Source organism: Numida meleagris, chromosome 3 (genome assembly GCF_002078875.1).
Source record: "Numida meleagris isolate 19003 breed g44 Domestic line chromosome 3, NumMel1.0, whole genome shotgun sequence".
NCBI lineage: Eukaryota > Metazoa > Chordata > Aves > Galliformes > Numididae > Numida > Numida meleagris.
In genome coordinates, this window is record NC_034411.1 from 107796291 (window position 1) to 107821873 (window position 25583).

Sequence of the window (25583 nt, forward strand, 5' to 3'; positions counted from 1 at the left end):
TTAAAGATATAATTTGTTAAATAGTACTGGTTGTCTGCAAGGGTGAGGCACTGAGCAATAGATTTGGAACAGGGCCTCGTACAGAATTGTTTGAGGGATCCCAGATGATTGTAAAGTGCTTAGATACCATCATTGGCATAGTAAAGGTAATCACAAGGAAGTGGATTTTATCTACGTCTAATTTCACCAATATTGCATTCAACCACTTGTAAAGGACCAAAGATGGGACATGACACCACTTCTCAGATACCTGAAAGATGAATTAATTCATCTTTTTTATCTACTACTGCATCACTACATACTACAGTGGTGAGCACAGTACAAACGTATCAATGACCTGGAAGAGGAGAGATCTACTGGGATGACCCTTCTGGATTTCTGGTGATGTGAGGATCACTCTCACTTCTACTAAAGAAAAACAAGGAAAATAGGAAAAGACTGATATCTCAGACCTGTTCTCTGCAAACAGGGAGAGCAGGGGAGGGGACTAGAGGGGAGGAAATGAGTGTACATCTCTGTGGGCTCTGACCAGACTTTGGCAATGACTCCAGATTTTGTCACATTTCTGTGGATTGGCAACCTTTCCAGGAAAATGGCATGCAACAGACAAAAGGCATCCTGAAGTTATTCAGATATGATGCCCAGCAGAGCCACAGATACTCAAGCAGCAAACAGCATGGCTTAAAGAGTGGGAACAAGAAGGTATCACAAACAAAACAGCCTTCCCTTTCCCCAAACCAGTTTTCTAATAAACCCACTAAATCTTAGAGTTTGCTAGCCCTCTAGAAATGAGGGCAGGTAATTGCAACTTTACTCACAGGATTCAAGATCAAGTTTACCACATTTAACTCAGAAGAAAAGCCAATTATGATGGCTCAACTCACTGGAGATACTGTAATATGTAATCAAATTTTACTTTAAAAAAAGAAAGAAAGAAAAAAACAGTTTTTTGATAAGCAGTTCTAGAAGTCCAGGTCATCCTGGTCAATCTCATCAGAGCCTTCTTTCTTTTTAGAAATCTGAACCTTATCAGTACGTTCGTCTCCCTTCCGATCTGCACCTTCAGCATCTGGCTGTTCCTCATCTCCCACAGGATCAATGGATGAAGATGCTTTGTCCTCTTCTTCCTCGCTGTCAGGATACATCTTCGAAGGTTTGCTGCTCTCATCACTTTGAGCCTCTCCACTGGGGTGCTCGCTTATGGAGTCATCTTGGCATTCCTCTTCACTTTCATCATCAGACCCCTTCTGGGACTGTTGTGAGAAGTTTCTCAGAGAAGAAGAACCAAAAAAGGTGACTGCTTTGCTCAGAGTCTCTAGCCTTTTCCTGTTTCTTTTGCCTCTGGCCTTGGAGGCTCTTTCAGAAGACTTACTGTTGCCTTTGTGGTTTTTGTTTGCCTGGTCAGGGTCATCACCAATGGGTTCTGCATCACTCCCCTCATATTTCTCACCACCTTCAATGTTGTTTTCTTCTTCATTTGAACATGCCTCATCTTCTAACCCCTTATTTCCATCTTCTGCTGCCTCATCCTCAACCAGCTCAGCTTCCTCCGTTCCTTCCACAGCATCTCCTTCAGAATTCTCATCTGCCTCAGAGCCACCAACATCTTCTTTGCGTTTGAATGTCTTCTCCTCCTCATCAGCCTCAATATCTTCACCCCCTGGCTCCTGTGTTTCTTCAGCTTCATTATCAGCTTCATCTTCAGCTTTGGACTCTACTTCAAATTCCTCCTCCTCATTTTGCATTTCTTTTTCTTCTTCTTCCCTGTTGGCTACTTCCTCCTCTTTCGTGGATTCTTCTCCATCTTCTTCTCCTTCATTTTCCTCTTTTGCTTCTTCCACTTCCTCTTTTCTGTTTTCTTCATCTTCTTCCCCTTCCTCCTCCTTCTCTTTTGCTTCTTCGTCACCTTCTTCTGCTTCTTCTTCCTCCTCTCTTGCTATTTCCTCATCTTCTTTTGCTTCCTTATCCTCCTTTGATGCTCTTTCCTCATCTTGCATTTCCTCATCCTCTTTTGTTTCTTCTTCTTCTTCCTTCACATCTTCCTCTTCCTCCTTAGCTTCTTCCTCTTCCTTCTCTACTTCCTCCTCTTTTGCTTCTTTTTCCTCCTCCTCCATGTCTTCTTCCTCCTCCTTTGTTTCTTTCTCCTCCTCTTCCTCTTTTGCTTTTTCTTCTTCCTCCTCTTCCTTCCCTTCTCCCTCCTCCTCTTTTGTTTCTTCCTCTTCATTCACTTCCTCCTCCTCTTCCTTTCCTTCTCCCTCCTCCTCCATTGTTTCTTCCTCTTCATTCACTTCCTCCTCCTCTTCCTTCACTTCCTCCTCCTCCTCTTTGGTTTCTTCTTCCTCATTCACTTCCTCCTCCTCTTCCTTTCCTTCCCCCTCCTCCTCCATTGCTTCTTCCTCTTCATTCACTTTCTCCTCCTCTTCGTTCACTTCCCCCTCCTCCTCCTTTCCTTCCTCCTTCTCGTCCTCCTCTTTTATTTCTCCCTCTTCATTCCCTTCCTCCTCTTCCTCCTTCCTTTCCTCTTCCTCCTCCTTCTCTTCCTCCTCCTCCTCTTCCTCCTCCTTTGTTTCTTCTTCTTCCTCCTTCCCCTCCTCCTCCTTCCCCTCCTCCTCCTCTTTTATTTCTTCCTCTTCATTCCTTTCCTCCTCTTCCTCCTTCCTTTCCTCTTCCTCCTCCTTCTCTTCCTCCTCCTCCTCTTTTATTTCTTCTTCCTCCTCCTCTTCCTCCTCTTTTGTTTCTTCTTCCTCCTTCCCCTCCTCCTCTTTTGTTTCTTTTCCCTCCTTTGTTTCTTCCTCTGCTTCCTCTTCGACTTCCTCATCTCCATTTTCGTTTGTTTCTCCTTCTGCCTCCTCTTTTGCTTCCTCCTCTTCCTCTGCCTTCAGTGTTATGTCTTCCACTTTTTCTTCCTCTTCTTCCTCCACTTCTTTTGTTTCTCCCTTTTCTTCTTCCTTCTCCTCCTCAGTCTCACAGTTTTGACTCTCTAATATCGGTCCTTCTGCCTCTTCATTCAGCACTGAGCCATCCATTTCATCTAATACTGACTCCTTTTCTTCATTTCCTTTCATTTCCTTTTGGCCTGACTGGAGGTCACTCTCATCATTCTCTTCATCTGCATTGGTGTTTTCTGCTGCTTCCTCCACATTACTACTGGGAGTTGCTTTGCTGTCCTGGGCTGCTTCTGAGACACAGGCTTCCTCATTATCGTCTTTCTTTCTCCTCAGGATCTGCTGTAAATCAAACGCTTTCATGACTGGGGCATTGGTGGCCACCACTGGGTTTCTCGTGGGTTTGGAAGCCATTTTTTTCCTCACACAAGTGTCACAAGGGCAATATTCCTCCTCACTTGGTTGCTCACTAATACTTGCCTCAAAAGCTGCACTAAATGCTGTATCTTCATCTACATCTAATGATAAATCTGATGTGTCTGCAAGCCTACTGTGGGTTCCAGTCTTGTCACTGAAGAATGACTTTTTATGCATAGTCTGCAGTCGCCGTCTCCTCTGCTCAGTTTGGAGTGTTGACTCACGCTTGAGTGGTCCATCTGGAGGTCTCGGCATCTTGGCCCCTGCTCTGCTTTTGATCTTCTTCAGCTCCTTCTCTATGCTTCTTTGTATCCTTTTGCTCACTTCCTCCTTCAACTCCAAGATCATTTCATCCATCTGCTGGTTGTTCTGCAGGTTCCACCTGACTTTTAACTCATTCATAGCATTGACATAGTGAGCCATGAACTCCTTCTCAATTTTCTTTAGTAGCCTCAGCACCCAGACTGGATCCGGATCCACTGAGTTTTGCTGGACAAGAGATGTTCCCACACTGGTGGCCATATCGACTTTGGGCTCTGGATCCTTTGTAGATCCCTTTTCAAGCTGCCCTTCAACATCAGCTTTCGGTTCTGTCCCACAGTCAGCATCACTGACATTTGTCTCAATGGTAGTAGATAAATGATCAGCTGCCTCTTCAAGATTTTCTTTTAGAAGTGCGTCATTTACAGCTTCAGCTTCTTCTTGCTCTCCGTTTTCAACTAATCTGCTATTTTCTGTGTTCTCATTTTCCTCCACTTCCTCCTGATCATTTTCGCAGTTACTGCACTGATCTTGAATTACAGATTCCTCTCTAGCAGAATTTGCTTTTTCCTCACCTTTTGATTTTGAGCAGGCTGTGGAAGGCCGGGATGAGTGCTCTTCCTGTTTACTCTGCTCCTCAGCCTCAGTCAGTTCAGTAGCAGTCTCTCCATCTTCCACTTGACCCTCTGATTTGAATTCAACAGTCTTCTGTGCTAGTAAATTGCAGTCCCTGGCACCAGCTGTAATCTCTTCTCCTGAACCACCAGAACCACTGCTTACATCCACCCCAGAGGAGGACATGGGAGTGAAGTCACCGTTTGCAGATCTGGGGACTTTAAACCCAGAAGCTGACTTTTCCTGTCCGCTTGCCTCTTGGCCTGAGCTTGGACCACTTTTTTCAGCTGTTTGTCCAAACCACAGGGCTTGGAAAATATTTAACAGTTCCATATACCTTGGCTTATTCAAACATTTTGATTTATCTGATGGATCTTCTGACTCTTCATCAAGGAGCTGGAGACTGGCAAGACAAGTGATGAGGATGGTAGCAGAATTACTCAGTTTTCTCCCCATTGTGGGAGACACTTCAGGCAAGCTGTTTGATCGGTCGAATTTTGCTTCATGTTTTGAACTGAGCAAGGCCTTCATAATCTGGACAGAAGTCTGGACAGAGGTTGGCAGGTCTTTTTTGTTGTTATTTTGGCTAGATGTAACTGATTGACTGCATTCTGCTTGGTCAGCCTTGGCAGCTTCGGACAAGACTTCAGGGATTTGTTCCCGATCTGCATACTCTTCAGCCTCTTTGTTTACAGCATTGACTTCTACTGTCTCTTTCTCCACTTCATCCACTGCTTCATTTTCAACTTCCTCTGCATTCTTTTTCTCAGCTTTTTCATCCTCTGAGATTTCCTCGGCATTTGTACAGCATGACAACTCAGTGGTTGCTTCTATACATTCTTCTTCTGCATTATCCTCCATTTCATATTTCATAAGCAATGTTTCTGAAGGGATTTTACTTAGCCATTCTTGCACAACTTCTTCTGGAGATGTATTTGGTAAACTAGATGGCATTAAGTCACTCCATTCCTCCTGCACTCCTGCGTCTTCTAACACTTCCTCCACTTTTCCATTGCAAGAATCGTTAAACTTTGTATTCTTCTGATCATTTGCCTCAGTTGCAACTGATTTAGATCCAAAGGAAGTTGGTTTGGAGGAATCTACAACTTCTTTCTGCTGTCTTCCTGTAGTGAACACTGACTCCGTACCTACGCTGCTAATGGAGGAATTCTTCAAAATGGCTGATCGTGGTTTTTTGCTGTTTGGCTTCCCTTTCGGCGGGGCAGGGCAATGCTTGCTGCATATTGACATAGTCTCTGATGGTGATGCTCGACTGGAGTTTGACATCTTCACATGAAGATTTCTACTTTTAATCTGCCTTGAAGACTGAGATATGTTTGATTGTGAACACCTACCATCACTCTCCTGGGATATCTGTGTCAACAAGCGTTTATCTTCCACTTCTGACTTTGAAGAGACTCTTGAACTGACACTTTCAGGATTTCCATTCCTAATCCCGGTCTCAGTTAAGTGGTCACCTTTTGAACACACGCTCTCACTTATACTTCCATGTCTTGAAGAATGGGCCTCTGAATTCATCTTGGAATGACCCTCTCCAACTTTTCCATTACGGCCTGAAACGCTTGAGCAGAGAGATGATGGCTTGCTGTTTTCTTCTCTATGGCTTTGCCTCCTTGAGCTTTTTGAGGATGCACTGTAGCCATTGGTGGTACTTTTTGAGCTTTTCTCCTCAGTAATAACAACAATTGCCTCTGCTTCACTAGTAGATGAGATGTTTGACTGAAAAGATCCTGAGTTATGAGACATGGGGTCTCCAATAGATTTTTTCTTGATTTCACATGAGCTTTTGGAGTAATTAGATACCCTGCTGCATGATCTTAGATCATCTGCATGTAGGGAATTCTTCTTTTTATTCTGAGTAGATTCAAGTGAAGACACAGACATTTCAGACTGTGCATCCAAATGAAGATGGCTGTGTTTGCTCTTTTTGGATCCTCTGGAAGAGCAAGAGGCATTGCATGGAACAATCTCATCACTATCACTTCTCCTGCTATTCCTGACACTAGCTATGGACTGGGGTGTTTGTGGTGCAGAGCATTGCTCACCTTCACTGCTCTCATCTTTAACTGATTGGTTGGGCTTTGTTTTTGTTGAAACTGAGCTGATTTCATTGATTTCATTTTCTTCTTGTTCTTCTTCAGTCTCTCCAGCCTCTTTCTTAGGGCAGGACTCGCTGGAGAAGGAGGAGACTACTGCATTGTTTTCTGAGTGGTCATCGCGTTCACTCTTTGCTCTTGGTGTGCTACAGTTACTAGACCTGCTATGCACACTGTTGGCAGGAGTGGAACACATAGTGTTATCCTCTTGATTTGCTTTCTGAAGGCTGGAGGAGGACATGGTCCTACCCACGCTGCTTGTTTCCTCGCATATGTTCTTGCTCTGTCTGGACTGCACTGATGACCTTGATATGACGCTCCCAACTCTGCTGCCTTCAACCTCCTCTTCATCATCCTTTAAGCACTTCACAGAGGAAATTTCAAAACAATTTTCATCTTCCTTTTGTGAATTGGTTTTACTGGTCTCATAGTCTTCAGGGGCTTCTTGAGTATCTAGGTTATTTTCACAGCTTGAATGTGACATTAATCCCAAGGAGGAAGGCCTCTGACTATTGCTCGTGCTTGTCCGGGTGTATTCTTGCTGATCTTCTCCATTGGAAGCACCGGTAGACAAATCACTTCTACAAGTACACTTTTTAATAGATCGATATGCCACCCTGTTCTCTATAGTCTCTGAATAGGATGAAGACTCTTGCACGATGTGCTCAGAGAATTCCTCACTGGATGTGGTGCGGAGACTATCCACAGAAGCCTTTTTTTTGTGGATTACTCTCCTCCGGGAAGATGTGCTGGAGCATGATGACCGTGTGTGCCATGTGCTTCGTACACTGGGCTCTTCTCTCTGGGAAGTGTGCATGGGGTTTTTCCAAATGTCATAGTCCTGGTGCTTCTTGCCACAGCTATGACAGTGAGCCTCATCACACTCAGATTCCTCGAGTTTTGACATGTAAGAATCAACATCACACGGGTATAATGAATCATCTGCCTCTGAGCTGGCTTCTGGGTTCATTTTCTGTATGGGGTCTACTCCACTGTCCTCCTCTAGACCTGATTCTTCACAAGGCATTCGGTTCATCAAATTTGACTTTTTGATTTGGGTGGACCACTGCAAAGTCTCATCATTTAGCAAGCGAAAGCGGACTTTCATCTCGACAGATAGGCTGCCATCCTTGTTCACATGCACTCGCTTCTCTATGTCATCATTGACCAAGGAATGGACCAGGTCTCCAGGTTTTGGGTGTGAACAATTGTTTGAGAAAGGTGCACCATTATCTGGTGAGGCAGCAAGACCATTTGGATATGACTTTTCTGATGATAAAGAAAATCTCATTGATCTGTTGCTTGACGCTGACCGTGGATGGATAACGCTTTTTTTGGCTTTCAATCCGAAGTTCACTGCAGTTTGAAATAAGTCAAGAAAAGAAAAATGGAGAGAAGTGTTAACTATACAAGGATGAAAAAAAACATATAGATCAAATCTTCAAAATGGCAAATGTTGATAATAGTCCATTCAAGATATGCCAGTTTACATAGTTTGAAAATTTATCTTTGACTAAGTAATGACTGTAAATGTTGAGTTAAAATAGAGCAGAATAGTTTGGTGAACCATCTATATTAAAAGCTTCTACACCAAAACCTCATTTTTTGAATCTAATTTAGAATATAAGCTTTTTTTTTCTGTATTGGTAGTATAATACCTGCCAGTAAGAAAAAAAAAAGGACTTATAGAGCAAATTAGTATCAGAGCCTCTCTATTTATTACAGAATCACATTGAAAATTCTTCTTGTGCATGTTTTCATCCTTATTTAAATGAGAGAACGTAAATGGAGAAGTGACCTTCTTCCTTTGCTAGTAGTCAAGTGTGAAGTATTTATTCTGCGCTATACACTTTTCTATTCAGATGCCTGGAAACACAGGTAGGGCCTTGTAGACCGGAGCAGCACTCAGTAGACGCAGGGATGTGACACTACAAATAATTACAATACTTATTAAAATATGAAGAGCAAATGGAAGAGAAAGTATAAACTGGTGGTAGATAGAAAGAGAAAGAGAGGTAATCATAGAAAGAAACAGTAGTAGTAAGGAAATGTTAAGAATTTTAATCCAAATGGGTTTATGGCACAATGCAGTGATCTGCATAGATTTGTTGAGGTGCTGGACCCTTCAATACAGGCAGAGCACATTGCTATCATGCTGTCTTGAAGAATATGGATCTATAGTGTTTCTAATATATACATTATCTTGTTGAGAAGTTACTTATATAGACATACATAGACAATCACATGGCTCCGTGGGCATGTGGTTATGCATTCGGAGGGCATTTTAGGAAGGCAGTATGTCAAAGGGAGTACGCTAACCAAGACAAATAAGATATGAAATAAATCCTATCTAACCATCTTCATGCATTTGAACTGGCATGTCTGTTAAATCTTTTGATGGACAAAGAGATTTGATTTATACCCTCTGCTCGTTTTTTTGTATCTCAGAGAGTGAATATGGAAGGCCTCTGTCCTTAAGTTTCAACAGCTAGTTGTCAGCACACAAGTGAATATTTCCTGGTTCCTGCTGCTGACAATGGAGAGAGGAATGGCAGCCTCAGAGCACACTTCATTTCATCCAAAACCAAAAATTCCTAATAAAGGTGAGACATATTACCCTTCGGAAATGGGCAGCTCATTCGCATCAGCTACTGAGGGAAGCTGGGATAATTACCAATGACCTTAGATAATTCATGATGAGGTTCTGAATAACCCATAGCATACTCCTCCTTGAACATAACCTTTCCATAAAAGCATGTTTTGTTTACAAAGGTAGCTCCTTTAACTGGAGGTAGCTGTTAGTTCTCCAGTGCTTGAAATGACCTTCGCACCTTGAAAAGTTGTCATCATTTAGAGAAAGTATAACGGGGTCTGAGAAATGGAGTCTTCTGCAAACAAATACAGAGCATCCTCCGGTCCTGGTGCAGAAGTGCTAGCATTATATGACCAACAGACAAGGAGACAGAAGATTCGTGGGAAATCTCAAGGGTTTGGGGAGTCTCAGAGGCAGACACAGGAAAGGAGGGAGTTCTGGAAGGAAAAGGAGACACAGAGATATGAAAGAGGAAGGGAAGTCAGCCAGACATGGGGAGCATGTAAAAGAAAGACTAGAGGGTGTAGGGAGGAAATCCTAGAAGGAAACCAGAGAAAAAGAAGGAGTGGATGGGAATGCCTGGGAGGCAGAGAGAGGGAAGTACATTTTGCAAGGGAAGCAGCACACATGAAATCTGCACACTGGGGTAGTACAATAGGTGCCTGTAATCTCCAAGCTGTAGGACACGGGCCTGGAGACGACTGTGCAATGTGCTCCAGAGTTTTTCTTACTTTCATTGTTTTCATTGACATTGTTGCTGTTGGAACGGGGAGCCAGGTCAGGCAGCTTCTCCACCGAGTGTTTCCTCAAATTCTCTATTGATACAGGTTTAAAAGGCTCACGGCCGACACACACCAGCACATTGGGGCAGTGCAGCAGAGCCTGCATGCTGTCAATCTGGAAAGAAAAGAGCAAGAGGATCACCATGAGGTGACAGACGACACCTATGTTTTTCCTTCTGGATCTGTAATGAATCAACTTTTAGATGCCCCTTAAAATAAACATGGTAATGTTGCAAAGTGTAGAGAACTTCTGGGCCTATCAGAGACTCTCTTGCAGTGCTCTTCCATTGAAGAAAACTTATAGATAAGATGAAAGGAAAACATTTTCTTCAACAAAAGTAGTGAGGCACTGGCACAGGTTGCCCAGAGAGGTGGTGGGTGCCCTGTCCCTGCAGACACCCAAGGTCAGGCTGGACGGGGCTCTGAGCACTGATGGAGCTGTGGGTGTCCCTGTTCAATGCAAGGGATTTGGACCAGATGGCCTTTAAATGTCCTTTCCAACTCAAATGATTCTATGATTCCATGAAGAAGCTCTGTTATGTTTTAGTCAGATCTCTCAAGATAGGGAAGAGGTGGGAGAGATTGCCTAAGGGAGGAGACATCTCATTTATTGGAAGGTTTTACATCTTTTGGGGAAGAATTTAGCATGATACATATTCATTGAGAAAGATATTGGATTTGGGGACTTCTCAAGTTCTCTTACAGAGGATTGTATTCTATAATTCTTCTAAGTCCTGCACAGGAAAAGAAATTATTACCTGGTAGATGCCGTAATCCAGACTGATAATTAATTGTCTTCCTTCCTCTGCTCAGGAAAGGATCTAAACCGTGATTTCCTTATTACTACCTCAAGCATTGCCTCAATGATGGACAGTGTGGGACACTGTCCCTCAATGGGGATCATCTCTGTGAAGGATTCTGTTCCTCCATGAGAACCCAGGCTTACAGACTACATCATCTCCACCTCATGACTATGCACAAAGTCTTTCATGCCATCTGCAGCTGGTAAATGGGAGCAGGGCTAGAAGAGGCAGAAAGTCAATTTCACCTCAATTGTCTAGGAAGTAAAGGAGCAGGATTTCTTATTTGCACAGTCAGTCTGCTGATGAGCATTGGCTGGACAAAGCCTGGGATTCCTCATCTCTCTTGCTTCTGCAGTCTGTTATTTGTAAGACTGAATTTGAGCTCTCAAGTAAATCACCTGATGGCTTCTAAGAGGATTGAGTGGTCTCTCTTGCTGGCTGAGAGGACTTCAGAGTGGCCAACATTTGACAGGGGTCTTCACAACTGTGCTAGGATGCTCCCTGTTTCTCAGACTGCTACAACAGGAGAGCACCTCTGGAGTGAGATGTGCACATGTGAGTGCTTATTACTAAAAAGTGACCATGCAGTGGGCTATCAAGAGCTAGCACTGATGGTGGGCTGAGCACCATTTCACCCATAAGATGCATTCTGATCCAACTGTGTCACTTAATCGTCAGCTCTTTAACCAGCAACCAAGAATGGAAGTGAAAAATCTCACAGGCACTGTGATGACTGTTCTGTGATTGTCACAACACGAAGCACAACTGTGTGTGAAGCAACAAAACTCCTGAATCTGTATGGTTAGTATCATGAAGCAGAAACACATCGGTCTATGTCTATTGCTTGTCATTTGTCAATAAACCCAATTTTGCTCTGCACTTTTCTAAAGGAAACACTTATTTAGCTCAATGAAATGTATATAGAAAGGCTATAATCTAATAAATGACAATATTTGGAGTATGTCTTAACTGCCTGCCCATTTCAATCCCACCATTTTCTGATTTATTCTGTTAGTGAGATCTTTTAGTATGTACTAATACAAGTTGAATAAAGGAGGTTGGGAGGAGGAGGAGGAAAAGAAAAGGAAAAGAATGGACAGAAGGAAGAAAATCAGAAATGAAATCTGTTCTGACCTTGATTTTGAACAATCTGTCTTTAAAACCCCACCACATTTAGGAAATATTTGTACAGTTTTTGTCCAAGTCTTTTCCTTCCCTGGTGCTGTGCTTCAGTCACACACATCGCTGTGGCGTTACGTGTGCAGAAAATGGATTGTGCCAATGACACCACTTCAGCCATCAATGGAGCAGAGCCAGCTGAGTTATTGCATTTATATACATTGCACAAGCTAAATCATATGGAATTCTCTTGCGTTGTGTGATTTTGAATAAAGGCTCTGTCATGTACTATTTCTGGCATCATCGGCTCTTTAGCAGTGGCTTTCCTGTAAAATAGATCTCCTGCCTAATATCTTGCAGGAGTAATCTCCTTAAATTAATGATTGTAGAAACAGAATGTAGAATACCACTTATGTTTGGAAATCAGCATTTCATAATGCTTCGTTGGTTGCTCCTTCAACATGAAGACTTCAGCTTCTGATCCTATAAGCAAGCCAATGTCTGCTGTTGAGACTCAGTGTGCTGGGAGAAATACTGGCCCCACTTCAACCAGTGGCAGAATTTCCTCTGGCTTTTCTGGAGACTGCATCACACTGCTGGCATGAAAACTATGAGTTTTCTTTTCCTATCCTAAAAAGTAGCAATCCTGTTCTTCTGCTTGGACACAACAACCACCAGATTAAGAGTTATTACAATTCTTTGAAACAGTTTTCCTTGCATTTTCTGTCGTTGATTTCCATGCTAGGGAAGGAAACAGGGTGTCAAACAGAAAATTGGTGAAGTGGCATGAGAGATCAGATTATGGGATTTGTCAGTAACGCCGTGGCTAAAAGCAGACACAGCAGCTATTTGTGTTTCAGACACGTGATCCCCAGAGAAAGAGATGGAATCATGGACCTGATTAAATGAAATTATGGAAAAACAATCTGACGTTGAGTGTCTGTTCAGGATGTGTATGAGGTGGGAATGGTCTTACAGAGAGGACAGTATGAATTCCAGCATATGGGATCTTGTTGTCCAAGACTGAGACATGCCTCTGTGAACACGATCCCTGTCTAACTCTTAGGAATTCTCTTACTCTACATTTCTGGGACCTAGGCTTTGTACAGTGCTTTTCATGAGCAGCTTCTTACAACAGAACTTACTGCCACCATTTCTCCTAGGTAAGTTGTGAAGGATGCTTGTGAAGGAAAAGGCATCCTTCTATAAATGTTGAAAACAAAGGACAGAAAGATAATGGCTAGGTTTTCCCTCACATTTTGGAAATATGAAAGTTTGGCACCTAGGACTGAGCTACTCAACCAAGACTGTTACAGTCCATGTTGAGAGGGCCATTCCTCTACCCTGCATTGGACACGCCTCCTAGTGTGAGTCGTGTTATCTTCTGGAGATACCTCTTTCTCCTTTGGTACAGCAACAGCTTGAAATGGTTAGGACAGATATAGACATCCATCCTAAAACAAATTAACTCCATCCAACATTCAAAGTTACCAGTAAGCATCATCTAAACTAAATATTGAATATCAGCCCCAGGCTCCCATCCTCATGCTTCTTCTTGAAGGTCTTATTATTCTAATAAATTGCTACTGTTAGTTGCTGTTTCAGGAATGTAGTTGTTGCTAACTACAGCTGTATTTTAGCACATGTAGCATAATCTTGAGATAAGGAATATCAGAAATAGAACATGACAGGCCAAACATTGTAGACCTGTGAGAAAACTATCACAGTAGTAAGAATTAAAAGATTTTAAAGGGCTCATTGACTTCATTGCGCCTAGTTAAAACACAGGAGTTTAGTGTCTGTAGTTGTCTGACCTGTATTGGACTGGATAATTCATGCAGAGAAATTCCACTTAAGCAAAAAAAAAAATTCACTGTGAGAGATTAAGCACTGGAACAGGTTGCTCAGACATGCATAGTTGCCATCTTGTGAAGTATTCAAAACCCAGCTGGACATGGTCTTGAGCAACCTCACTGTGGTTTGAATAGAGGAGTTGGACAAGATGACCTGAGAGGTCTCATCTCACCTCAGCATTCCTGCAATTCTGTAATTTATTGCAGGATGTGTGGTTGTTGTTCTCATGTAGACACCAACCTGAGGAGCAGTATGGTTTCTTATCTGCCTTAGTGATCACAATCAGTGGAGGAAAATAATTGCCATCAGTGTAGGACGTGCTTCATTCTGAAAAAGTCGCCTAATAACACCTCAAATATTTGATATTTTCAAATATCAAATAGTTCAACATAGTCTTTAAAAACAAAGACAACTGACTGGGAACATTCAAAATCTGGTCATTACCCTAGAGAAGTGTGATGGAGAAGTGAATGCCATTCCCTGTAGTTTCACCATGAGCTTGACATAAAAGTCATCTCATAACATTTAGGTTTCTGGCATACTTGGTGGAGAGCAACTAGTATTTCTGGAGGATGGGTTGTTTAACCTCAGGAAAGGCACCTGATACAGGTGATATATTTCCTTCTAGACATGTTTATCTCTTACTGACTAGAGAAAAAAATCAATTAGTTAAATGCAGTTATCTTAATGTAGATGAGCAGTTTGAGATGGTATCTCAAGGGTATCCCAGATGTGTGAGAAGATGACAGAGAGGATACAAGATAAAAATGAGTCCCGTGTCTCACCAGGCTACCACCTGAATCCCAAGGATACATCTAGTACATTTACACAGTGGCAGCTGGAAAACTGTCTTCCTGCACAAGATCAATCCAAAACCATGGCACCTATGATAAGTGAAGAGTTCGGAATAATTTGGAAGATAACAAAATACTTCTGACAAAGTTCTTTGAGGGTTTAGGAAGGAGTTCCTTTGGATTGGTCTCTTCGAATTCCTCCTTTGACTTCTCTCAGTGTAGTCACCCTATCGTATGAGGTCATGGAAAAGGCTGCTAACAGTTCAAGGCACTTGAAATTCAGACACAAACTGTTCTAAACAGAATTTACAGGGAATCTCTAGCAGTTGTCTCTCAGTGGGCTGAAATTGACTCTCACTGAAGTTTTGTTGTGTAACTCCTAAAAATGAAATGATGCCTCTCAGTCCTACTGCAAGGCCAGATCCAAATCCCACTGGAACAAATCAAGACCTCTATATTGACCTCTACATGGATCAAGAACAAAGAGAATGATGGGAGTTGTGAGGGAAGTTCTGGGCCAGGAAGCAAAAATCTTGATGCTAATACTTATTTCTGTTGAACAATCTTTGTTCTTACCAGTCAGCTTCTGACCCACAAACCGCTGTGGTGTCTTAAAGATCAGGTGTTGTCATGTGAAAAAAACTGCAGTTTGCTGTGCTTTAAACCTACATGTGCAGACTGTTCCGGGGAAGTTTTGGCAATGTTCATAATTTTTGCTGAATTATTTTCACTTAGATTCATAAAATCATAGAATCATAGAATTGCTCAGGTTGGAAAAGACCTTCAAGATCATCAAGTCCAGCTGCAACTTCTGATGATATAATTGTGATTTTGCAAAGCAGTAGAAGTTTTGTCTCCTTCTTCATTACACATAGCGCAAGAAATTCACATCACTGTGGGCTATGTCATATATGTGTTGGTTCAAAACACTTAGGTGTTATTTAAGAAAAGAAATTAAAAAAAGAAATTAAAAATTAATAGACATTACCCTAAACTCCTTGGGAAGGCAACTATTGTGTGAGGCAGAAATGTGGAGACCTCATCTCTTCTGAACTACATCTGTTTTCTCAGTCTAAGTTTGACCCACTGGAGAATGCATCGTCTCCATAAATATATTAGGAACTGAATGGTAACAAAGGGGCTGTGATCTCAGCAAGCACCTCTAGGTGCTACTGCAACACAATTAATAATGCAACAGTCATCAATACTGAAAATAGAAGGACAAGCATAATATCTCTAATTTAAAGAATATTTTTCTTATTGTAGAGAACATGCTGTCCTCTGGCTTTTACCAGAGAAGAAAGAACTCATGGAAGCTGTACTCATCTCAGAAGCTGAACAAAAATACCAGCTCCTGATGAAGGTAAACAGCAGGATGTACACTTTGCATTCCCTTTACTGGCTGCCAGCCAACCAAAGACACGTGAAGGAGTCAGGGAAAGTCAGAATGGGGAAATAGTGCAAGACGTGGTTGAGATCGCGAGTCCATAAGATGGTCCACCTTCCAAAGAAGCACAGAGATGTGAGAGAGGAACAGGAAAAACTTGTAACCGGCATGTTCAAGAAAGAGGCTAACGGGCTGAGCTCATTGCCTCTCATGCTGACTCATTGCTCCATTTCCTTGAGTTCTTTCATCTGTTCCTTTTTAATTTTCATTCAGATTTACAAAATAACCTTTCAGTTTTGTAGCTGTATTGTATTTAATGCAGGGGGATATAAGCTCTGGATTAGAGTATCTCAGTTTACTAGTAATAACTTTTATATTTTGTTAATTCAAAGCACCCATTTTCTCTTCCCAGATTTTGCACTGGAGGAATGAGAGGTGCTTCTGGGGAGTGGTTTTTTAAAGCTATGCTAATCTGTTGGTCAGAATGTGACTAATGGGGCGTTGCCACTCCGTGCCCACATACATATTAGCAAATTAGCGGAAGAAAGGAAGGTAGAAGGTACAGGAAAGTGCATTACTTGACCTCGCTTTCCCTAACATCAGCATGGGCAACCCTCTACACGCCCTACTGCCATGGAACGCCCCTTTTGCCAACTGGGGAAAGGCTGGTGGGCCTCATGGATGTGGCAGGGTGTGTATTTGACGAGCAGCCAGAAGGCTCTCCTGTCACATGAGAAGAAAGACAGAACAAAAGCTAATATTGAACTCAAAATAGGGAACTGATGCATAGAAATGGATCTAATCCTCTGGAAACTGTAGTGCTCACCTGATTAGTCCAGAAAACACTACACATCATCTCTTTCTCTCTGATGGCACATCAATACTATGATCTCCTAGGGGCTGTATGAAACCTAGGATCCCAAAATCCATATGCAGGAAGCAGGACAGATGCCAGTGTCCTAGGCTCCTGCAATAGCAGATGATCTTCTAAGCGTATTAAATGCTACTACCTTTATTTGCTAATTAAATCAGGGAAGTATGGGCCTGTCCATTATTTCAGATGCCAAAAAGATGCAGTAATATGATTGGTCATACCAACCCTTCTCAAAACATCAGCCTACTAGAACTGCCCAGACACGGGCTGCAGGAAAATTTTCCTACGTGCTCTCTAGCCTTTTGTTTTGACCACTGTGTAGAACTGCATGAGAAGTGACATCTTCAGGAGATGTGATTTGGAAAAAAGGCCATGAAGCACTCAATCAAAGTAAAATACCTGAAAGCTAGAGTAATAATGCACTTTGCTGCTTCCTCTGTCAAACACATGCAAAGATCATGTTTACCTGGCAGCTTACTCTTGAGGACTCAAAGATGCCTTTTTCTTGTATCTGGCACTTTGAGCAGGCATAAAGAAAATGTTCTTAGTTTGGCCCTGGAAATACCTTGGATGAACAAGTTCTTCAGCAGTCCAGGAGAAATACTGCAATCAGAAGTTCAGTGGCCATTGGAAATTGTTTGGGAACCAGAAGAAAAAAAAATGGGGAAGGAAGAGGAAAGGCTGAAAAAAAAAGGCATGAAAAGAAAATGCAGAAAAGTTCTTGAGACACAGGTGAAGAAAGGGGAAGAAAACTAAATTACAGTCTGGTTCATTTTGTAGGACAGTCTGCTAGGATCAAATGAGAAATGCTGTGGTTACTACCACTGCAGAAGAAGAGAAAGCTGGTGATGAAGACTGTGAATGTCTTTCTGAGGACTTCCTCTGAGTTCTGTATGGAGTCATGAGATCTCCACATCAAACCAACTTCACACGCAAGCTTTTTATGGGCTTTTCCTTACCCAGCCACAGAAAAACAAGGTCTGACACTGAAGAGTTTACTTACTGAGAATCAGCCAGAGAAACAGACATGAAATTTCTGTTAAGGGTGCAAATTTCATCACACAAGAGAGGAAGGTATTTCTTGAAAAGTTTCTACTGCAGATATTTTCCACTTTCTGACATGCTGTCATCCCCTACTGGACTGTCAGTTTGCTACCTGCTCCTTTGACACCAGGTTCATTAAAAAGTTCCATCCAACATCAACATCTAAAACTCATAAGACAGACTTCTCTAAGTGCCTGACCTCATTCTCTCCAAGGGCAGGCTTAGCTTAGAAATTGACAAATGTTGAAAAATGCTAAGCATTTGGTTCTTGTGATTAGCCTTTTTGTGACTGATTCTGTGGGGATTCATGAGTTCAAGCTTTGCCCTGTGACCAGAAGTTCTCAAAGCTTTCTCTTTCTATATGGGGAATACCTACACAATTACTTCAGCTGGAAGCTGAGGGAGGAAGAAGGAAGGGAGCACAACATAGATGTGCCCCAACTAGCTGTACAGAGAAAACACTGGGACTGAGTATATAAACCTACTGCTTCTAGATCAAGCCCATACAGCGCCCATAGAGCCCAGTATGGCACCACTCCATGGTCTCACCATCCTGAGCACTTTTAACACAAAACATTTGTACATTATTCTTCATTGAGCACTAAGAATACAGACTGTGATGGTCAATAGCAGTATGACTCCAGAAGCACAGGGCAGAAAAGAAAAATATCTAACTGGAAACCTTGTTTTAATTGAACAGGAGTATTCTTTTTCTCAAGGGCAGACGATTAACCCCAGTTTGCTAAGTTTTTACTACAGATTTGAAGTTGGCAGCATGGTAGAATTAGCTCCCTGATATTAGGCAGATTTATCTCAGAAAAGATACCCATCTAAAGAGAACTAGATCTTGCTGAGTTGAAGAAAAATCCTTTGGGTTCTCTGCTCATAGCCCAAAGGAAGAGACAAATTAATGAATATGCAAAATATGTTACGTTTTCTTTTTCAATTTTTGGTAAAAACTCCTAAATCTGCATTTGGAAAACTAGGTATCCCTACAAAAAAAACTGCTTTTCCTGCAAAAATTCTTTCCAGAACCAGTGATTTCTACTTAAATGACTAAAAGAATATTCACAGTTTTTCCAGAAGAGGGTGGAATTCTTCTATTCTTTGTACCCTAGGTAAATAAATAAATAGAAGCATAATGCTAACAAATATTATTGCACATACTCAATAACACTATTGGATTAAATTCAAAAGAATTAGAAAGTAATTACACTTTGCTACATTATTATTGGAAGAACAAAATCTCCTCGGGCTAAGGGAATCATTTGCATTTGGTACATGATAGATAAGAAAGTATTAGATTTGGTACATGTTAGATAATCAGAAAGAGGCTAGCACACAAAGTCCATTGAACTACATCTTGTAAGGCAGTGGGCCAAATGATTTCAGGGCATCTCAAAGGTTCATAAAACACACCTGGATACATGTCTTCTTATGGATCAGGTTCATGGAAAGTTTTGATGAGGTTTACAGGTCGCTTGTGTAAATCTCATTGGAGTGTTTGTGGTTTTGGCATGGAATCAGAGAATATTGAACCTGAAATCTGTGGTTTGTTTTTAGACCATGAGTCACTCACATGGTGGGCGGAAAGTGGTACAGCTTGCTTCATAACCATGGTTCGCACCAGATGAGGGTCTGAAATTGATTGCAATTATTCATACCTGAACACAGCACGAAAACAAGTGTCACAGAGAATATGGCAATGAGAATATGGAATTAGAAAATTAACTATCCCAAGAAGGGAAATAATCACCTTTCTTCTCTCATTTAAACCTCTAAACTTGCTCATTTGCCTTCATGTATCACATTTCTCTCTTCCATCAGGGTCTCAGTGACACCTGTCATTAAGATAGATGAGCCTGGTAGACAACTCAAACATGAGCAGCCCTGAGGATGCCTGCAGGCAGCCCACAGATATCCTAGAAATGGCTATATGGATGCGTAGGAAATATGTCAGGAGTCAGGAAATATGCCATACAAGCCTGTTTCCTTGCCATGTACCCTAAGGTCACTGCAGATACAGTCATTATTATCAAGAATGATTTAGTAATAAAAGTTAGGATAACACCTTTACTAATAACAACTGAAAATAAAGGTTCTGTCTTTGGTAGTAAACTAAACAGTTCTGGATCCAGAGCATTGTAACACAGTTGCCTGTACTATTCCATTACTAGAACAGTCTTTTGTGCATTTAAAGCCTGGATGAACTTGCACTCTCATGCAGTTCCTGGGAAGATGTGGGAGTCAGCACGTGGCAAGATTTCTTTCCACAGAATCACAACATCAGAGAATGGCTGAGGTTGGAAAGGTCCACCTGGTCCCATCCTGCTCTAGCACAGCTACCCAGAGCAGGTTGCTCAGGAACATGTCCAGACTGGTTTTGAAGCTCTCCAAGCAGGGAGACTCTAGAGCCTCTCCAGGCAACTTGTTGCAGTGCTCCGAATAGGTAGCTTGGATGTAGGCATCCAGTTTTGTAGGTAAGGGAATGTTTTGGAAGACCCATAAGATGGGTATGGCCAGATGGTGCCATGTGGTCTCAGGGTCAAAGTAGGTGCTCTGACCTAGGTCTTCAGGCTGCTTAAGGCTGGGTTGATACGTTAAGGAAAGAATCACTTCTATGTGCCCTTCTGCTACAACTGTTCACTGCCAAAGCTTGCTTGATGTGATTGAGAAGGGTTAGTTTTGATGCAGCTCCTTTTGTCTCTCATTCCCAACTCTACACAAACATGGAAGCAAAGTGAAGGTCCCTACCCCAAGGAATTTCTAATGGCTAATCCTTTACATTCTCCAGCTAGTAGTGCCTTGGGAAGCATTCCTTCAGTCAGGATTGTCCCTGATTAACTCGCACAGTAATTCTCTTATCCCTCAAGGAAATTTTGTATAATGTTTTCTCTTTTAGAGAAATACAGTCTTTCTGGTCATCTGCTCTGCCTTTCTGCATAGCAGATCAGATTCGCTTGTCAAATATAATAACTTACAGTCAGTCTTGAGTGTGCCTAAGAAAACAGATATCCAAGTCTTGGCTGGATTCCAACAAACACAAAACTAGCCACATCCCTTGGAAAACTCTTCTGACGGCTGATAAGTCCCATTTGAGAAGCTCATGGTAATTGCCACCAGTAGCCATAAGCTATGTAAACTATTTGCCATAATACGATGTGGTTTCAAATGCCATGCAAGAAGGAGTATTGGATTGTAAGGAAGAATTGGTTTTGGTTTTGGTTTTATATAAAGACAACCAGTAAAAGGATGGCCTAATGATTCAAGTAAGTCCAGAAATCACGAGATCTACAACTAGAGACACAGTGGTGTTGCTGGCTTCCTGTGGCTTAAACAAGTCCTAATGACTGTTCAGCTGGTGGTTCCTGGAGGACTGACATTTGCAAGGGAAATCCTATAGTAGTGTGCAGTTGCTGTCAAATAATCCCACATGTCACTTATTATATATTAAATGACTGTGAGGATTTCTGGTGTTTCTGTGATCTCTTTGCCTCAAGAGACTTTCTTCCCACTCTAGAGGCAGGCAGTGGGAATATGCACATAGATTCACTCTTCTGTGGTTTGACCCAAGGAGAAAGGCTGTCCAATGGTTTGCAGAATAATTTCCCATAACAGAGATGAAAATATGTCTGATGGAGAAGAAAACCTACATGTTTTACTCTACCTTTTGTTATGGAGTTATATATTCTTAGCAGCATAACAGGTTATTTTTTAGTGCAGAGCTAATATCCCTAGTAAAAATGAGCTAAGCTGTAATTTTCAACTGGCTCACCAGCTAAGAGATTGTCAGATGTAGAATTCCATGTCTTGTGTTTGCTAATATTCAAATATCTACAGTACTTTAAAGCAAGTGTATGAATAATTGTTCCTGGCTTAATCTCTCCTAATTTTAGGTGACTAGGCTGTGTCAGTCTTCTCATCTTTCTCTATGGAGAAATAAAATAAAAGAGACAATTACCTCCAACAGGCAAAATGATCCCCATCCTAAATGCCTAGTAAGGTGATCAGATTTAGAAGAAATAAGCCTAGGCCTCTCTCTTCTTTTAGTGCATAAAGTTTCACTGGCAAGTTAATGACATGTTAATGATAACCTAATTAACAGATTTCTCTATTTGGGTACTAAAAACCAATGCTAGTCCAGTTAGCTACCTTGAAAACAACAACTAGACCTGAAAGGAGTTCTATTATTTACACTTTCTCTAAAATTAACTGGTTTTTTTTCTAAGCTCAAAGCAAATTAAATTTCTTTCTAGCACCACGGTCATCAATTTATTATGATTTAGAAACTGATAGAAGGAACTATTGCTAGCTCAAGAAGAGGGTTTCCAGACTCTCTGAAATCAGTGCACAGACCCTTAAACACCTATTCAGTTCAGCAGGCCTAGCTCATCCTTTCCAGTAGGCACAAAATCCAACCTACTGTTAATATACAAAATATTGGTTTCACCCAATTCAAAGCTTCAGGAGACAGAACAAAAATTCAACTGTGCAAATTCCAATAGAACCCCTTTGGAATTGTGCTGACATTGGAATCAGTATCTTTCAATTAAATTTTCTACTGACCTGAGGGTTTTTTTATGTTTATCAGAAGTTAATTGTGAATTTATAACACTGGAAGACTTCAAAGCTAGGAACAATTAAAGCCCCATAGTTCAGGCTACAGAAGAAACAACTGGCAAGGAGTCTGGCCTCTCTCAAAAGCTTGTGAAGTCCTACTTTCAAAATGTGAGAGGCAAGTAAGCAAATAGATAGTATCAAACAAAAGGGCAAAATAACAGCAAAATAAGTCAGATCCTGAAAGTAAGATCTCTTCTGGCTTCCAATGGATCTTGAAACTACATCACCACCTTTGGTCTTACTATATATTAGGATTCTGCATAGCCACCCATGACTTTCTTCTGACTTCTTTCAGCAGGGAAAAAAGAAGTGGTAAAATATTCAGCCTATTGTCTTCATGAAATCACTAGCATTTCTCCCTTTTCAAATGAAACTTCAGAATAAAGTTAATTTCGAAAAAAATAGAAAAAGATAAAAGGCTGAATGAAAGTCATAAAAATAAATGAGACAAGTTGAGAAAAAAGTACTGATGTACAAAAGCTAGTGAGATTTGCTGTTCAAAATTGTTATTTCCTTATGAGCTACAATTGAATTAAATGCTGCAAGAAAGGAACACAGAACAACAAGCCCAACAAGCCTGTTCCGTGTGTGTCTCAGTTTATATCCACATAAAGATATAGCAGGAAACCAGAATATGTAATTTTGAAGTGTTCAGTGTTTACTCAGATAAAGAAATTAAAATGGAGGCACTGGGATAATATATGCTAACCATACATTCTGTTCCAGAGGTGACTTCACTGGAGTTCCAGTAGTAGAAGAAAACAAAAGTAGACTGGATGAGCAACACTCTCAGGTCTACAAACAGCAATTTCATTGATGGAAAAAAGAGATTGATTCATCTGCAGGAGAAGGTTCATCTATTTAGTTTTCAAGAGGTCAAGGAAAAAATGTTAGCAAAAAAAAGACACTGAATCTGCTATTAAATGCTATGAATTATATTATTGTAAGCCAGACAAATACAAAGTTGGTCAAGCAGTACTCCAGATACACTGCTCAGGAATAAATCTCACCATTATTAAGCTCATCTGTCACATCGCAGGAATGCATGTCAAAAGTTACAAGGGCTGCTCTGAAATGCCTCATATTTTGTTATGTTGGCCCATGACATCATGGGCAGATATTGGTGGTAAATAGGAAGCAGCGCTTTCCGAGTGACCTACATCCCCTCTATCCCCTTCCCAGGAAATAGTGGTCTCTGTAACAAGGCTTTCAAAAATTTACATAGATATGCAGTAAAAGAAGCAAACAAAATTATTTGAAGTGAATTTAATTATTACGTAAAGAGAATAGTAGCAAAAATAACTACCCAAGAAATATGAGGCTTATAGACATCTTTGAATCGTCATGGAAGAATGAAGGCATGATTCACTGTCACTAAAAGAAAATGTAAGTAGAAGTACAAAGGTAAGACATACAGTCAAAATTAATCTTCAGCAGCAGCTGAAGGAGATCATTTGAGGAAATCACCCCAAAAAGTGTGATAAATTTGCCATTTTTACTCTTCGAGGAAACCAATAGAATCTAGTGAAAACTTGGGGACACGATGAACTGTGCAAAGGGAATAGAGATCCTGAAGATGAGGTCTGACAAGAAAACTTAGGCAGAAGAATAGAAATGGTTTAGAGAATTCTTACAAAAGGGAAAGATTGGAAAATCCCAAGACTGAATGAGTTCTTCTTTGTGGTTCAAAAATGCTTTGCACTCAAGTCCAGGGTATAAGCTCCAGTAAGTACTAACATGAATGAATAAGCAGTAAGAACTGCTGGAAAGCAAGAGGTAAATGATTAAAATTAAGACTGGTTAAAAAAAGAAAAAGCCTTTAAAATGTTCCCCGTTAAAGATAGCAATAATCACATTTCCTAGAGGAAAAACTTCTTTATTTTGAGAGTGAAAGAGCACTGGCACAGGCTGCACACAGAGGTTGTGGAGTCTGGAGATATTCAAGGCCTGCCTGGACACTCTCATCTGCTGTAGGGAACCTGCTTAGCAGGAGGATGTACTAGATGATCTCCAAAGATCTGTTCCAAACTTTTCGATTCTGTGATACTTGTAAGCTTGACAACATTGATAGTCACCTATCACAGGGACACTGCGCAGGAAAGAGTACAAATGAAATTAAAAGGGTACTGCAGATGAAATTCTAGACTATCAATAAAATGGTTATGAAATGTTTCTTATTCATACAAAAGAATCCCAAGAGACTGTGGATAGATTGTGTGGTGATGTTTGAATCACACCTCCATTTCTGAAGATGGAAAACATAGTGGAAAGCAAATAGACAGAAGATGTGTATGGGTAGTTCTCTAAAGGAACCCTGGGATTTATTGTGGAAAATAATATCACTACATAGAGTATAATATTAAACTCTGTGACATGCTAGAGAAAATAATCTAGCCACAGCAATGTTCATCAATCTGTTTCCAAGTCCCATTCACATGACCTTTAGAAAACATTAGCAGGAAACACTACTGCAGAGGTAAAATGTAGAAGACAACTCCAATTATTTAGGTGGGAGGAAAGATAAAGGTAGAATAATGGAAGTAGGAGGCAAAACGTTTCTTTAAAAAAACTGTGTGAAAATTCTCAAAAACTGAAGATGAAAAAGTTACTACCACTACACAAGATTACTATCTTCATACGGACTGAACAGGAACTCAAGTCTTGAAAACTGGAAAGATCACTGGCAAAATATAATGCTCTAGATTGTAACACATGCTGGAAGCAGCATCAGTTGTTTTTTCCTAATTCAGATTGGCTGTAATAGTAAATCAAGTAGTGCCAGACCCTGTTCTACACAATGGGAGCCAACTGAAACAGCCTGACTGCTCTAACACTAACATGGGCTGACCATATCCAAACTTCCTACAGTGAATGGTCACAAGCCCTAACTCTTAAACTGTTCCCAGAAATTATCTGAGAGATGGTTTTTCTGGGCCAATATCAAACCAGGGAGGATGCCAAGAATTTAACAGAATGGATGAGGTAGTGATCTGACACTTAAAATTTAATAATATAGTTGTAGCTGTGGGACATGGTAAACTTCACCTTGCAAATAAATTCGTGGAAGCTAGAAACAAAGAATCTGAAGGCGTCTAAAGTAGGTACCCATCTTTGGCCAGCTTCAAGTTCAACTGATTGTCAGTTTAGCTTCAACAGCTGCATGAGATCTTAGCTACTTACCTCACCTATGGACACATTTAGACACTGACATTAAGATAGCTGAGTCTGAAATGAAGCCATCTCCAGATACCTGCTGTCATTTAGACTGTTGCTTATAAAGTTGCAGTTGAAAGTGCCTATTTCTATTGACAGTTGAAATGCTATAAAGCATCAGCTTCCTCTCCTCCATGATGAAGGTGCCTACCCTGCAGAACACTGAGCTTCTGGACATGTCATAAGTTGCCTCCCATTAACCTGA

At 41.1% G+C, this 25583-nt stretch overlaps 1 protein-coding gene across 1 annotated transcript in view; it reads right to left on the minus strand.

The window, feature by feature from the left end:
- RP1L1 (RP1 like 1) overlaps positions 963–25583 on the minus strand; it is a 39881-nt gene continuing 15260 nt past the window's right edge. Inside the window, exons 3-7 of the mRNA XM_021392025.1 lie at positions 9620–9785; positions 7083–7480; positions 2430–6053; positions 1907–2201; positions 963–1813 (exon numbers count right to left, since the gene is read on the minus strand). Coding sequence (XP_021247700.1) covers positions 963–1813; positions 1907–2201; positions 2430–6053; positions 7083–7480; positions 9620–9785 — 5334 coding nt within the window. The remainder of the gene's footprint in view (positions 1814–1906; positions 2202–2429; positions 6054–7082; positions 7481–9619; positions 9786–25583) is intronic.